Consider the following 16049-nt stretch of genomic DNA (forward strand, 5'->3'; position numbering starts at 1 on the left):
GGAGTGAAATCTATCTTTCTGATAAGTGTGAAAAATGAAGTTCACACAGACTTTTTTTTTTTTTTGCTCTCCATAGGAAGTACCTGAGCGAAATACACAAAAGAACAATCTTTACTACTCAGTAATTCTAAACTGTTAACTTTTTCTGGATGAAGAGATCTTTGCAAGATTTGAAAACATTTGCAATTCAACTCTGACAGTGTTTTGAAAGAGATGATCCCTTCTTTATGTGGGCTTCATTGCATATTTCCATACTAATCTGGCCTATAATCCCACCATTAGCAAGAGCCAACAGACTCCACTTCCAGCTGACAAGTTGGCTCAACTCTCCTCATCTTGCTGTAGCAACTCTCCTTCAGTCCCCACAACAAAAGGAAAGGAGCAGCCATCTTGGCCCACTTGTCTTACATGGTTGATGATGTTGTTTATGGTTAGTCTTGTGAGACCATGCTTATAGCATACTTTTCCACTTCTGTGTTGGGAGAGGCAATGAAAGCATAATGTCTCCTCTGCCATCCCAGTTGTCTCACTTCAAAGTACTTTGAAAAAGAATATTGAGCACCGCCCCCCGCCCCGGCCACGTATATAGGATTTTTGTTACATCAAGTGTTCTTCAAATGGAACCTATTATCTTATTAACTGGTTTTGTGCCTTTTAAAAATATAGTATATTTCTAATTTATTAATAGTATTTTATATTAGGGCTTCCCTGGTGGCTCAGTGGTAAAGAATCCACCTGCCAACGCAGGAGACACGGGTTCAATTCCTGGGTCAGGAGGATCCCCTGGAGGAGGAAATGGCTGCTCATTCCAATATTTTTGCCAGGATAATCCCATGGACAGAGAAGCCTGGTGGGCCCCAGTCCATGGAATTGCAAAGAGTCCACTTAGTGACTAAACAACATTATGACCATACTCATCATACCAAATATTTACATCATCTTGAATGAGTGGTAGAATACTTTTATAGATACTCTCTCATTTAATTCTTATAGTATCCACTGATAGTAGGCAAGGTATATGCTATTATCTCCAGTTTACAGATGAGACTTAGAGTAGGTAACTAGAGACTGGTCTTCTGATGCCTAACCTAGGACTCTTTCCTCTATTTTACATTCTCCTTACCATTCAGAGCTTCATAATGTATATTTAGAATGGTCAAGAGCCTTCCAGATTTCCTTGACCATACTGATGATCAACTTTGGTAGCATTTATTCCTTAACTCAGATAAGATAGCCCTCCTCTGGAAGTGAGCTGTGAAAAGCCAGATTTGGTCAGGCAGATGATGACATGGCATGGATTAAGTGTTGGTAGTCATACATGGTAGTCAGTCATCTACCAAAATTGAATGCATACCTGGATGTCTCTAAGCAGAAAACATACAGGGCAGGTCTTGTTCATTTGTTTGTTTTGCCTTAGGTCATAGAACCCGTTTTGGTTAACTCAGCATTATCTTTGCAAGTTCCATCCTGTAACAAATCTTGTTTGATATCTGGCTTTATCTCTTGCCTCTCTATTCTGAGTATGTGTGCCTATCTATATTGTATGATTCTCCAATATGCTGATGTTTCAGGAAAGGGCAATTTAATGAACTCACGTTCATTCTCATCCCTTTTGCCAACAGGGGGAACAGGCCCTTCGTCAGATGCTGGCTGGGGATGTATGCTACGCTGTGGACAGATGATGCTGGCTCAAGCCCTTATCTGCAGACACTTGGGAAGGGGTAAGTTAAATTTGTTCTGTCTCGGAGACCTCTGCAGTCGCATTTACTGCTGATGGTTTAACCTTGGTGCTAATGGGAACAGAGCTGCAGGTCCTGAAGTGCTCTCTGTAAGCCCAAGTGGTGGGGCTGACAAGTCAACAAACCCTCTCATGAGGAGGAAACAGCTGGCATTTCCTTGTGACTCACTAAGCCAGAGAGTTATTTTCCTGGGATAGAACTGAATATTGAGTCAAGTGTATCATAGAGTTTCCATCTTCACTATTGTTCACGTGAGTTCTTAAACAGGTCAGATAACAAAAGGAGCAGGAAGAAGGTTGTGGTGGTGAGCTTGTTTTTTGACCTCATTTAAAATATTTGCCTGGCGAAAGATGTCAGTGACCTAAAGGAAGTTCCTAATGAGGGAGCCAGTGCTATTTTGGTTTGGGTTCACTGATGAGGTCCACTTGATAATGAAGGAATCCTTAAATTAGCTTTCTCAGGAGGCTGCTTTATTAAGAACTTCCCAAGACAACATTGTAAAGCAACTATATTCCAATAAATTAATTAAAAAAATAAAAATAATGTTTAAAAAAAAGAAAAAGTAACTATGTGAAGTGATGTGTTAATTAAGTAGATTATGATAATCACTTCACAATGTATAGGTTTATTAAATTATCACATCATATAGCCTTTTAAAAATCATGCTGTTTAAGCTAAATATATTCAATTTTTGTCAGTCATACTTAAATAAAGCTTGCAAAATTTTTTAAATAATAAAAAGTACACACTATCTTAAAATTAGAACCTTCCAGTAATCATTGTTGGAACACTTGAGTCTTGCTTTCTTAAGTCATGTGCATGCTTCCCCATGGGCTGACCTTGGTTAGATGCCAGTTCAGGAAGTTGGTGAAAGTCTGGTTTGCCTTGGGGATGAAGGAATGAAAGGCCACCTTGGATGAGATTGGGCTGCTGAAATCTTCAGCTGTTACTCCTTGAGATTCAGAGGTACAACAACCGACTCCCTTTCCCTGACTGTACAACCTCACACATCCTCCTGCGGCTACCAGAGAAGACTAGAGAAGAGTCTGGGGAGGCTTTAGGGCTTCATGCCTTTTTTCAGGGTTTAGAATGTCCCATGCCTGCATCCCCTGGGTAGTATCATAATTTCTGTGGTTTTTTTTCATTTATTTTTATTAGTTGGAGGCTAATTAGTGTGAGGCTATTAGAGGCTACTAGAGGCTATTGTAGTGGTTTTTGCCATACATTGACATGAATCAGCCATGAATTTACATGTGTTCCCCATCCCAATCCCCCCTCCCTCCTCCCTCCCCATCCCATCCCTCTGGGTCTTCCCAGTGCACCAGCCCTGAGCACTTGTCTCATGCATCCAACCTGGGAAGTATACTATCAAGGGTGAAATTTCTGTTTAATAGATGAGGAAATTGATGCTCAGGAAATAAGGTGACTTGCCCCAGGCTGAACAGCAAGAGTCATTGATTTGGGAATAGAATGCAGGTCTTCTGTCTTCTTGTTCAGTAATTTCTCTACTGTACACATACTTCTTGGAACAGATCCATTCTTTTTTTTTTTTTTTTGGAACAGATCCATTCTTACTGTTTTTACTTTCTCATTTATGAAACACTTCAAGATGATTCTTCTGGAAATGAGTTTTGTGGAGAGCAAACTGTGGAGTTTTCCCCACAATCAGCAGTCTCAACTGTTTTTGTGTAAAAGCAAGTAGCAGGAAGAATGTGGAAATAGATCTCATAGCTAAGATATTCAAGTGAGAAGATGTGATTTTATAAAGTATTTTGGAGCATTTCCTTTTTGGTTATTTTGCAGTTGAGGTGGGGTATTAGTTGACTTATCATTGTCATCAGTAAATATTTAGTGGTACATGCTGCTGCTAAGTCGCTTCAGTCGTGTCTGACTCTGTGCAACCCCATAGACGGCAGCCCACCAGGCTCCCCCATCCCTGGGATTCTCCAGGCAAGAATACTGGAGTCGGTTGCCATTTCCTTCAGCCAGCTAATCAGGATTTCCCCCAGAGTCGGACAGTTCAGTAGCTGGTGAAAAACAGTTGGATGCTGTTTACCCTCTGAAGACTGCTAGATATAAAGTTTAAACATTTGGTTTCAGAAATACAAAAGCAAAGAGAACTAAAGACTGGAGATAATGGCCTTTGCCTTCCAGTAGATTTCACTTGTGAATTCAAACACTTTCTAAAACCTCAGGAGAGAAATTTCTGTCTTGGAAGCCAACTAAGTCTCAGAAATCTGTCCCATTAGACAGAATTCCTAGAGCTGAGGGAATGGGAACAGTGTGTCCTGTCCACAGAGGTGACAAGGAGAGTTTTTTCAGAGTTGTCCTCAGCAAGTCATAAGCAGCCTCTGTGGAACTGGGGGGCTGTGCCTGAGGCACAGATCAGATCTCTACAGGTGTAATTATTTTAGTTTTGGTCATAAGGTGTTTGCTTCAACACCTGATAGCAAAGGTATTTGTTTTTCCAAAGCTCAGTGTGGCCTTTTAAAAAGGCTATGTAAAAAATGGCAGTGTGCATTTCTTTAAAAAGCCTTCTTAGTTGCAAATTGTGTTTATTCCCCTGGAAATACTGGTGTGTCAGGATAGCACTTCCCCTCACCTGCCCCCCCCACCCCCGTGAGACTCTTGACAGTGCTGCTGAAATATACAAACTAAAGCCATTGGTGTTTGTGTGGACGTGAGACACTACAGTGTCTGAGTGAGACATGGATATACTGCTGGGTTTTGAGATGACATCCTGGTCACTGAGTAGCTGACCAGAAAGGCCTTGTGTCACTGTTTTCAAGTAATATTTATCCAACTCCAGCTCATGGGCAAAGTCAATTTCTTGGTCAACTTCTTGTCGTGTTTTTACTTTACACTCACTGAGTCTCTGAAAGAAATCTGTTTCCAGATGTCTTGGTCATCAATATTAAAGATACTTGGGAATATTCTGACCTGATCATTCCCACTTTCTAGATGTAATGCCTTTGTTTTCCTTCTAACCTCATAGTCAGAGTAAGGCTGCAGAGATAACAAATGGTTATAAACATGATTTTAACTCTTTTTTTTCCCCTAAAAAGACTGGAAATGGGAGAAACAGAAAGAACAACCCAAAGAATACCAACAAATCCTACAGTGCTTCTTAGATAGAAAAGACTGTTGCTACTCTATCCATCAAATGGGTAAGGTCACATGAGTAGTTTAAAGACTGTCTCTCTGTTGCATAGTCCAATTAAGAGGAAAGAAACACTGTGAAATTCAGCTTACTTTGCCTGTACTTGCTTTTCTTTTTTTTTAATTTAAAATATTTTATATCATGTGGGATGTTTCGTTTCAGCACGTGGAATCTTTTAGTTGTGGCATGTGAACTTAGTTGCATCAGTTCCCTGACTAGGAATTGAACCCAGGTCACCTGCATTGGGAGCTCAGAGTCTCAGCCCCTGGGGCACCAAGAAAATCCCTGTACTTGCTTTTCTTGTCCCCTGCTTTATATGTGGCTCCATTAAGTCATCTATCTACTTAATTATTTATGCAAAAAATTAGGAGTTTGTGGTTTGTTGGAAGATGTTTCGCTAACATGTTTATTTTTTCCACATGAAAACAGCACAGATGGGCGTAGGAGAAGGGAAATCAATTGGCGAATGGTTTGGACCAAATACAGTTGCACAGGTGTTGAAGTAAGTAAAAAGGTTGGGCATGAGCCTTATTCTACTGTCTCTTAGGCTTGCCTCCACCAACTCAGTATCCCATCAACCAAGCAGTTCTTGCCATCCCACTGAGCCACCAAACATCTGTACCATTTTGCTCAAATACTTCTTTGAAGTGTGTAATGTGTGTGGACAACTGTCTTTGTTTGTCAGAGTTGTAGTCATGAGTACCAGTCCAGATAGCGGCCCCTCAGGACTCATTGCATATCCCCTTGATAGATTGGTGCTCAGACACTCAACCGTCAGCCTAAGGGTCACCTTGAAGCCAAAGGGTCTGTACTAAGGAGGAGGGGGAAGCCTGAACCAGCCTAGAAAAGGCACAGACTCCCACCTTGTGTGGTATTTTTAAAAATCTTCATTGATTCATTCAACATTTATTGGGTACCTCTACTATGCTAAGTATTGGGTATACAAAAATAAACTAGGTATAGTTCTTGCTTCAAGGAACTCACTATCTATTGGAAGACACAAACCCCAAGGGAGTCTTGGAATCAATTTGTCATCTTTTAGTAAACTCAGGGTACCCCAGCATGGTCGTTTTGCCATTGTCCTATTAAGTCCCAGAATTCACCTCCCACAGCAAGAGGACCAATGCTTTGGAAATGAATGGGGTGAGTGGCATTGGCACTTACACCCACAGACCACCTCACCATTGTCACTCTCCTTCCTGACAGCCTATCACCAAATGGAAACTCCATGAGGGCAGAAATTGTGTTTTCCTTGTTCACTCCTATAACATTAGCACATGAAACTGCCTTGTACCTGTAAGTGCTATATAAATACCCGATAAATGAGTGAATGAAAATGGCAGCCAGAGTTTGATGCTGATTTAGGCATTAGAAAATCGAAACCATCTAGCCTTCTTTGGTAGCTACTTTAATTCTTGGGCTCTCTGGAGCATGATGACAGGACCTGCTTCATGCAAAATACAAATGGAGCACTGTTTCAGTTATTAGCCAACCTTCAGTGAACTAGAATGTTTTGGAAATGTGCTTGTGAGGGGAGCAGTCTGGATTTCTTGGGGACCCAAGTGAAACCTGGTATCTTGGAATCACCCTTTGCTAACAGTGCAGCCTCTTTGAGACCACTTTCTTACTTTAGTCTGTAGTGCCTTTTGGGGCATTGTTGATCAGGTAAGTGAGGATCTGGTGGTATTTCAGGAACCACTGCAAGAAGCCAGGGTAGAAAGTATAAAAAATTAGAATGGCTGTGCTGATCCCAAAACCTAGTTTGATATGGTTGGTTTATAAATGACATCCCTCAGAATTTGCTTCTTTCTTCTAAAATTTGAACTTCCCAACAACAAGTAAATGGAAACATACATTTAAAAAAGAATTTAGGTGGATTCTTACTCATCATGAATATTATTATCAGGAACAGCAGTATGTGATGATAATGATTATGTTATTATTATTTTGGGGAAAGATACAATGAATGAAATGAAAATATAATGGTAACTAACCTCTTATTGAGAGCTACTTTAGTTTGGGAGAGAATGTGTTTTTGTTTCATTTTGTTGGTTATTGAGACTGGACTTTACCCCAGAATCCCATAGTAGCCAGGTTAAAAATGTCTTCTTCAAACTGGCAAGAGAAGAAAATAAGGGAGAAATAGACAACATATTTTACTCAGATAATCTCTCTTTTAAACGGGTTTTCTTTCTAATCTCTGAAAGTGAAAGTCGCTCAGTTGTGGCCAGCTCTTTGCAACCCCATGAACTATACAGTCCATGGAATTCTCCAGGCCAGAAGACTGGAGTGGGTTGCCACGCACTCCTCCAGGGGATCTTCCCAACCCAGCAATCAAACTGGGGTCTCCTGCATTGCAGGTGGATTCTTTACCAGCTGAGCCACCAGGGAAGCCTCTGAAGTCACGCAATTCAGCATGCTCTGTGGCTCTATGTCTTCAGTTCTTGACCAACAAGGCCCAGCAAGTCTGCTGGGACAACATTCTTACCGCACTTGGGGAGGGACTGAAGAGATCATCTCCTCTATCTGTTTCTCTCTCTCTCTGGATTTCCCTGGGACTTATTCTTCATATTATATATGCTTCTAAATATATATATATATATACACACACATACATACATATATATATATATATATATATATATATATATACACACACACATATATGTACATACACACACACGTGGTCGTTCTAAGTCACTTCAGTTGTGTCTGACTCTTTGCAACCCCATGGACTATAGCCCACCAGGCTCCTCTCTCCATGGGGATTTCCAGGCAAGAATACTGGAGTGGGTTGCCATGCCCTCCTCCAGGGGGTCTTCTCAACCCAGGGATTGAAACTGGGTCTCCTGCATCTCCTGCATTGCAGGCAGATTCTTTACCTGCTGAGCCAATAGGGAAGCCCATATATATATACATATATTTTTTTAAGTAGCAGTTTTCTTTTTTTTCCCAAGCAGTAAGGCAGAATGTCTCACATTTAAGAAAAGAAAACAAAATCTCTTGGGAGCAGGTGTACTGGTCCTCTTTTGCCCAGTAGTAGTAACATCATTTTGCGAGGCAGCCTGTTCCATTTTATAAAGCAAGGCCTTTTTTCTGAGGTTCAGAAACAGTGACTCTGGCATTTTCAAAGTCCTTGGACATGGAATATTTCAGAGCTTGGGCAAAGGAGCCAGACCTGACCTGAATCCCACAGAGAGAACAACTTCTGTGTGGTTCAGCATTCGGTAACTTCTGGAACACTGGACATGCATAGGTGGTACTGTTTTCTGCCGAGATGTCCATCTTCCCCAATTGTGACTTCACTGTATGTTGCTTTGCAGAAAACTTGCTTTATTTGATGAATGGAATTCCTTGGCTGTTTATGTTTCAATGGATAACACCGTGGTCATCGAAGATATCAGTGAGTCCTTGGCCGGTTTACTTTCTCGGGTGGTTGGGTATAGAGGTTCTTCTTTACCATTCAGAACATGTAGGGGGAAGAAAGGGAGAAAGAAAGAAAGTGAGAGAGAGAGAAAGAGAAAGAATAAACACACACACGCTCTCTCTGGCCTACCCATCTAGCAAGACAGGGGAGCACAGGGCTCTGGTTAATCATTCCCTGTGCCCTTTTTTCTCTTCCCTTTCAGCTTTCTGAAACGGGAAAAAATGAGAGGATCTTTGGTGCCCCTCAGTGAAGTACCAGATTCTTTTCCTGCAGGACACCCCAAGTGCAGATAATCAGTTAAACCACCCATGGGTCTTCTCTGGCCTCCCCCCTCCACTGTACTCCCCAACATGGGGCTTGAGATACCAACAGATACAGTCCCTGTTTCCAAGGCCCTTGTAGCCTAGTTGACAAATGAGATTCTCCCAATGAGCCCATCATATCTGAGGAGACACAAGGAGTGTTCAGTTGCCAGAAGGAAGAGAAGTAAGGGCTGGACCAGTACCCTGGGCTTCCTGTAGCAAGGGCAGCAGGGCCCGGGTGGCAGCAGGATGGGCCTTCCAGGTGGGGGCTGTCATGTCAGGTCTCCCTTAGTCTTGCCCATGGTGCATCTCTTAGGGCTGGGTACCCCTTTTTTATCTAGCCCTGTCTTTTGTTTCTAGAAAAAATGTGCCGCACCCTGTCCTTGAGTGCTGACATACCTGCTGAGAGGCCCCTGGAGTCTCTGACTGCTTCCACCCAGAGTAAGGGCCCCTCGGCCTGCTGCACAGCCTGGAAACCCTTGCTGCTTATTGTGCCCCTCCGCCTAGGCATAAACCAAATCAACCCCGTCTATGTTGACGCCTTCAAAGTAAGTCACACCTTTCCCCAAGCCACCTGTGGCCCACCCATCCCACCACCATCGTGAGCATGGAGATCCGTGAGCAGCAGTCCACAAGTGAGCTGAGAATCTTGCGTTCTCTTTCCCTCCAGGAGTGTTTTAAGATGCCACAGTCTTTAGGGGCATTAGGAGGAAAACCAAATAACGCCTATTATTTCATAGGATTCTTAGGTAAGAAAAGAGTAATCACAAGTAAGTCACTGTGGGCTAGGGGAGGGCGGGCACAACAAGGTCTGCGTGGAAGACCAGGCAATTCCAGTTAGGAGGTCCTGGCCTAGCCTGGAGATGCTATGGCCTCTAGCCTGGAGAGTAACACCTACCTGTGCCTCACAGAGACCAGTGTCTCCGTCTCTTTGCCTCTCAATATGATGGTTCCATGGCTATGTTCATACTGGACAACCCCAAGGTCACAGCATTGCTTCAGCACCTCTTTTTTCCTCTGGGACCCAGGGCGGCAGGGCTTCACTTCCCTGGCCTTGCCAATCCCCTTCTTACTGGAGCTTGGGCATTCGGGCCAGGAGCCATCCTCTGACTTCCCAGGACCACACAGCTGGGCTTGCTAGCTTTTTGTTCAGAGGCTTGACTGGGTGGGAATTAGAGAACATGAAGACAGAGGTATCCCTTTTCTGATAATGGAGGCTCAGTCTTAAAGCAACTAACCTAACGTGGATCCTGATGAGCAGCCCGACATTCCTGCCTCAGTGGACACGTCTGGAAACCCCGCCATCTTCCTCACCAGCTGTGACCAGAGATATTAAAGGCCCTTGGCACACAAAAGGAGCAGCCCGGCTCTTCTCAAACTTTCATGTGCACACGAATCACCTTGAGATTAACATGCAGGTTCAGCAGATCTGGGGTGGGGCCTGAGAGCCTGCATTTCTTACTAGGTAGAGCAGGTGCTGCTGGTGCCACACTTTGAGTATCAAGGGCCTAGATACCTGGTTAGTGCCGCAGAGTGAGGGAGCGATGCGGCCAGGGAAGCGGAATGCCGCCGCCTCTGGCAGGAGTGGGCTTTGAGGAACTTACGAGTTTAGGGTACAAAGGAGAGCCAGAGCAGGCATGGGGAATGGTGTGAGGGATGTGCAGAGGACATGGTGAGATGAGCTTGGCCACCCTCCCAACCCATTTCTTCCTCAGAGATTCAGGGAGGCGAGGTGAGTGGGAACAGACAGACCTGGCTCCTGTATGTGGCCTGCCTCCTGCTGGCTTGGTGTGTGACAGTAGGAAAAGAGAGTCAACTCTTTCAGTCTCAGGCTCCCTTTATGGAAAATAGGGCTGACCCCCAGCTCACCATGTTGTCACCTCACAGTAAAGCACTCAGTAAAGAGCCAGCCTGACCCCAATGCTTCTTTCAGCTGCTTATTACTCTTCTCTCCTTAAGGTGGGGTTTCTCTGCGGTTGCTGGGCTCGCTCTTGAATGCTGTCACCTCCTGGTCGAGCTTAAGAACTACAGCTTGATGGAACATTTGAAAAGTGGAGGCTTTTACTTTCTTAAGTTCAAAACCCAGTATTTGGAGTTTTACAAATTTAGATGTTCTCTGTTTCTAAGCTTCTGGGTTCCTGTCAAAAAAACTGTTGCAAAAATCTATTTCCTATTGTCTGTGCTTGAAGACAAACTGAAAACAGATTGGAAAATAATTGTGGAGGGATCTCAATGAATTCCTGGGCACCCTGGCCTCCTTATCCCAGGTTACCCAGAGAGACTTTGCCAAGTTGCCATAGCCCTCCATCTCTTGGGGGGACCCTGGGCTGGGGAGACTTTGGTGGAGTTGGACTGCTTATGAAAGAGGTGTGACAATCCCCAGTTCCCAAAACAGAGGTTTACATAGTGTCCATTTGCCCATTAATTTCATAAATCTTTTGTTTAACCTTTACTTGAGGCTCCAAAGTCACCTCAACTCCCCCTTTCTGACTCACCCTGTTACTGTGTTAGGGTTGGGGTGGGGGACCAGATTGACAGAATGTCTTAAGGGAGGGGACAGATGAGAGCTTCCATTTTCTGAACCAGGAACTCTACAGAGGGTACTCTCTCTTTCTCCATCCCCCTTTCTCTCTCCATGTATGTATATGTGTGTATATGTGTGTGTATATATATATATATATATACACACATATATATAAAATTTATCATTATAATGGCTTCCCCAATGGCTCAGCAGGTAAATAATCTGCCTGCAATGCAGTAGACACAGGAGATGCAGTTCGATTCCTGGGTCAGGTAGATCCCCTGGAGGAGGAAATGACAACCCACTCCAGTATTCTTGCCTGGAGAATTCCATGGACACAGGAGCCTGGTGGGCTACAGCCCATGGGATCACAAAGAGTCGAACACCACTGAGCACACATACTGATCATTATATTGTTTATGATATATAAATATATATTTATATAACATGTTGAAATATAAATACATTTATAGAGAGATACAGATTAGTATCAATATTTATATAGAGATGGGGCTTCCCTGGTGGCTCAGTGGTAGAGTCTGCCTGCAATGCAGGAGATAACAGGTTCAATCCCTGATCCACGAAGATCCCCTGGAGAATAAAATGGCAACCCACTCCAGTATTCTTGCCTGGGAAGTCCCATGGACAGAGGAGCCTGGCGGGCTACAGTCCATGGAATCACAAAAGAGTTAGACACAGCTTAGTGACTAAGCAACAAGAATATAGAGATGTATCTAGCTGTAGACAAATAGATAGATAGGGTTAACCCTGAGGGGTAGAGATCATTATTTCCATTTATGCCTAGTGGAAAACTTAGAGGGGTCATTTCCTCAAGGTCACTGAGCTTAAAAGTAGCAAAGCCAGAATTTGATCCCAATTTGGCTGTCTGTGCTAACATACCCCCTTGCTTCCCTAGTGCTCTCTTGCCCAGTAGGAAGCTGGGAGATGCTCCTGGTGTACAAGACTGTGGCCAGGGTGACAGCCTGGCTGGGTGATTTTTTCTGCTTAGAGAAGATGTTTGTCTCCTGTGGTTTGGTAGAGGGCGCCACCTTGAGCTCTGTCACATGAACTGGGTGTCTACAGATGGTGGACTTGCCTGCTCCTTCTGCTCAGGCCTCAATGGAGCCCTTGATACAGTCCCCATGTCATTTCTAGGGCTTTTTCAATCTACTGTATCTCTTTTAAGCACTGTCAGAAATAGGCCAGCCCACAGAGCTCCACTACACGCTCATACATACATACACATACAGATATACACACACACACATGGAAAGGGCCAGACTCAGAGAGGACACTGTTATTATTCCCAGTACCTTAAACCAAAGGCTTTGCTGGTGGCTCAGCACTAAAAGAATCTTCCTGCCAATGCAGAAGACGCGGGATCCTCTGGAGGAAGAAATGCTTCCTTTCCTGTCAAAGATTAACCACTGGTTTGAACTAAAAACTTGGGCTAGTCAGTACATTACTTTGTTTGTGTAAGTCTGTGATCCACATCTATTGACCAAGTCCTGACCAAGCCAGACACATGGCTGTGCAGTTTTTGAATGAACATGTGGGTGTGCTTAATCACTCAGTCCTGTCTGACTGACCCCATGTTTGCAACCCCATGGACTGTAGCCTGGCAGGCTCCTCTGTCCATGGGGATTCTCCAAGCAAGAATACTGGAGTGGGTTGCCATGCCTCTAGGCATGCCTCTAGGGGATCTTCCCAACTCAGGGATTGAACCCAGGTCTCCCATGTTGCAGACGGATTCTTTACTGTCTGAGCCACCAAGGAAGCCCAAATGAGCATGAACTCATACAAAAAAATCACATAATAAGGCTGTTTTACAGAAGAGTCAATTCACTCAGATCATTTAAGGGGATTCCCTGCTGGCTCAGACAGTAAAGAGTCTGCCCGAAATGTGGGAGATCCGGGTTCAATCCCAGGGTCAGGAAGATCCCCTGGAGAAGGAAATGGCAACCCACTCCAGTATTCTTTCCTGGAAAATCCCATGGGTGGAGAAGCCTGGCAGGCTATATACCATGGGATTGCAAAGAGTCTGAGCAAGATACATCCTGCATTTGTGTTGTTTTTCAAGCAGTTCACAGAAGTGAGATCTTCCCATTCTGATAATACTCTGTAAACTAACTGGAACAAGCCCAGTGGTCCCAGTTTAAAAAAAAATTAAGGCAGAGTGGAGTGGTTTGTCTTAGGTCTGTAATAGAGACAAATTAAACTTGGCATCAGACATCAGATACACTCTTTGCCAACAGAAGCACTTAGATGTACCCAACACAATCCTGAATGCCATTCCAGAGACTTTTGGGGTGTCCCTCCCTACCCCATCCCCCTGCCTCAGGCAGATCTCTCTTTGCTTCCCTAACCCAGTCTAGAACACAGAGGTCCAGTTGGTTCTCAGGCCTGGACAGTGAGGTTGGGGTGCCCCCTTAGGTACATCAGCTCATGATCTTTAGTGATACTCTCAACCCTTTGAATGTCAGATAAAAGTAGAGATTTTATTATCCCAAACCCTCCCAAGTCATTATTGGGCTAGACATTTTCCATTTGATGAAGCATCGTTTTTTTCTCCCATTTGTAACAGCTGATCATCTCAAACTGAGTTTTCCCAGTGAGGTGTATCTGTGCTGATACTCATGTGACCAAGCAGTGCCTTCTGACAGGAACTACTGACTTTCTAACACTGACTAACTTGCTAGTGAATTAAGACCAGAAGTCACCTCCCTGGTATCTCGTCTGTGGCACAGTCAGCATTCCCATTTCTTTGGGAGGCCAAGGCCTTTTTCTTGCCCAGATGTGCTCTTTGACCATAGGTCTAAGAACCTATGGTCTAGAGCAAGATGCTTTCCAGTGTTGAAAGAGTCAGGAAGCTTCCCTAATGGCACCTGGACTCATGGCCTGGTGATTCCACCTACCACCTCTTGGCTACTGCTGCTCACCGAGCCCGCCATATCATCTGTGGTAGCTCATTCCTCCCTTGTCCCCAAACCTGTCCCTTTCCATTTTTGTACTTGGACTTTCAGGAGATGTAAATGCTAGGACAAATCTTCACATGGAATGATTGGCTTTGGGGGTGTGTGGCTTCCTTCGAGCATGTCCTTCAGGCATTCTGTTATCTCATTCCCATTGTCACCAAGGGAGGGATTAGGACAACCAGAGTGACCCTTCCAAGGACAGCAGTGGGGCCAGGGTGGGTGATTCTTCAAAGGCTAATCAGGTCTCATTCAAAACAGGTGATGAGCTCATTTTCCTGGACCCTCACACAACCCAGACCTTTGTTGACACTGAAGAGAATGGAATGGTTGACGACCAGACTTTCCATTGTCTGCAACCCCCGCAGCGGATGAACATCCTGAACTTGGATCCTTCCGTAGCATTGGTTGGTATCTGAAGGTTGGGTGGGCGAAGAGACACACTGCTGCCCTATCACAGTTTGGTTCCCTGGGAGTTATCCAGGTTGCTAGATAGAATGGCAAGAGAATATTTGCTTCCCACGCCCACGAAAGGTAGTGTCATGTAGTGTAGCAGGGAAGGAATGGGCCCTGAGGCCGAGTTGCTTGAGTTAGGATCCAAGCCACTTACCAGCCATGGACTGAAGGGGAGTCCCTCCTTAACTTTTCTGAGCTTTGGCCTTCTCATCCCTCCCATGGGCAAAACAATAGCTCCTTCCTTGTAGGCTTGGTGAGGTATGCTATGTGTAAGGTACTTAGCACAGTGCCCAGCATATTGTAAGCATTCTAGAAATGTTGGTTATTATTACTGTTACCATCTTTCTGCCTTTTCTTTCTTGACCCCTAAATATTGCCACCCAGGCACAGGGAATAAGGTGAGACATTGGGAGGGATAAGGGGGCAAGACTTCCTGGGTGGAAAATGTCCATTCCTCTGGGCACACAATCCAGGAAGTTGCAGGGTTCCCCCCACCCACCCCCAGAAGTATGTCTGCTGTCGACACATGGAAAGGGCTAGTCTGGGAACTAGCCAGTGGTTCTGAGGCCTGTCTGAACCCTCTCCTCCAGTTTAACTTGATTGTCAGAGTGCCAGTGGTAGAGAGCTGACAGAGTCCTGCTCTTGTTTTGGACCATTCTTTTAGTACTATAGAATGTTCTGAGGATGGATAAAGAGGCCCATGGTTCTCTTTATTCTGACAGATAATTTCCTTAAGGTCAAAGCCACCTTACTAATTAATGACTCTAGTTAAAAGTACTATTTGGCTTTTGTCTGCTGGTTTTATTGCATTGTTTTTTTCTAGGTAGGTATATTTGTGCACTGAATGTAATGGAATTAACCCTGTACTTTGGAGATTGGTCTTCATGTTAGTATATCTCACAGTGTGAAGTAGGAGAGACAGGGAGGAAAAGGGATACGGTAAAAGGGAAAGGGACAGAATAAGAGCGAGAAGCAGAGAGAGAGAAAATATGAATGTGTGTGTCCTAGTGAGGCACTGATCTGGGAGAGTGGTAAACTCAATCTTCCTCCTTATTGCTGGGAGGATAGATCCAAAGGAAGTGGCCCACATGTTGTGTCACAACTCTGGACCAACGGCTCCATCTTGCAATACATGAGGCCTGCCTTGGTATGCCTGACCAGTTCTTCTTTTTTTAAATTGGAATACAATTGCTTTACAATGTTGTATTAGTTTCTGCTGTACAACAATGTGAAGCAGCTATATGTATACATATATCCCCTCCTTCTTGAACCTCCCTCCCACCCTCCACATCCCACCCCTTTAGGTCATCACAGAGTACCGAGCTGAGCTCCCTGTGCTATACAGCTGCTTCCCACTAGCTATCTGTTTTACACATGGTGGTGTACATATGTGTGTGTGTGTGTGTATATATGTATATATATACACATGTATACATGTATATATATGTCAATTCTAATCTCCAAATTCA

General features: G+C 44.1%; 1 protein-coding gene across 4 annotated transcripts in view; it reads left to right on the top strand.

Annotated features, from left to right (window-relative positions):
• The window catches only part of ATG4A (autophagy related 4A cysteine peptidase), a 73056-nt gene that overhangs the window by 43855 nt on the left and 13152 nt on the right, over positions 1-16049 (top strand). For all 4 annotated transcript variants that reach the window (XM_043895355.1, XM_043895353.1, XM_043895352.1 and 1 more), the window contains 7 exons: positions 1623-1721; positions 4805-4906; positions 5329-5401; positions 8223-8302; positions 8989-9176; positions 9299-9377; positions 14386-14531. In XM_043895355.1, the coding sequence (XP_043751290.1) occupies positions 1623-1721; positions 4805-4906; positions 5329-5401; positions 8223-8302; positions 8989-9176; positions 9299-9377; positions 14386-14531 (767 nt within the window). The remainder of the gene's footprint in view (positions 1-1622; positions 1722-4804; positions 4907-5328; positions 5402-8222; positions 8303-8988; positions 9177-9298; positions 9378-14385; positions 14532-16049) is intronic.

The sequence above is a fragment of the Cervus elaphus genome, chromosome X (assembly GCF_910594005.1).
Source record: "Cervus elaphus chromosome X, mCerEla1.1, whole genome shotgun sequence".
Taxonomy (NCBI): Eukaryota; Metazoa; Chordata; class Mammalia; order Artiodactyla; family Cervidae; genus Cervus; species Cervus elaphus.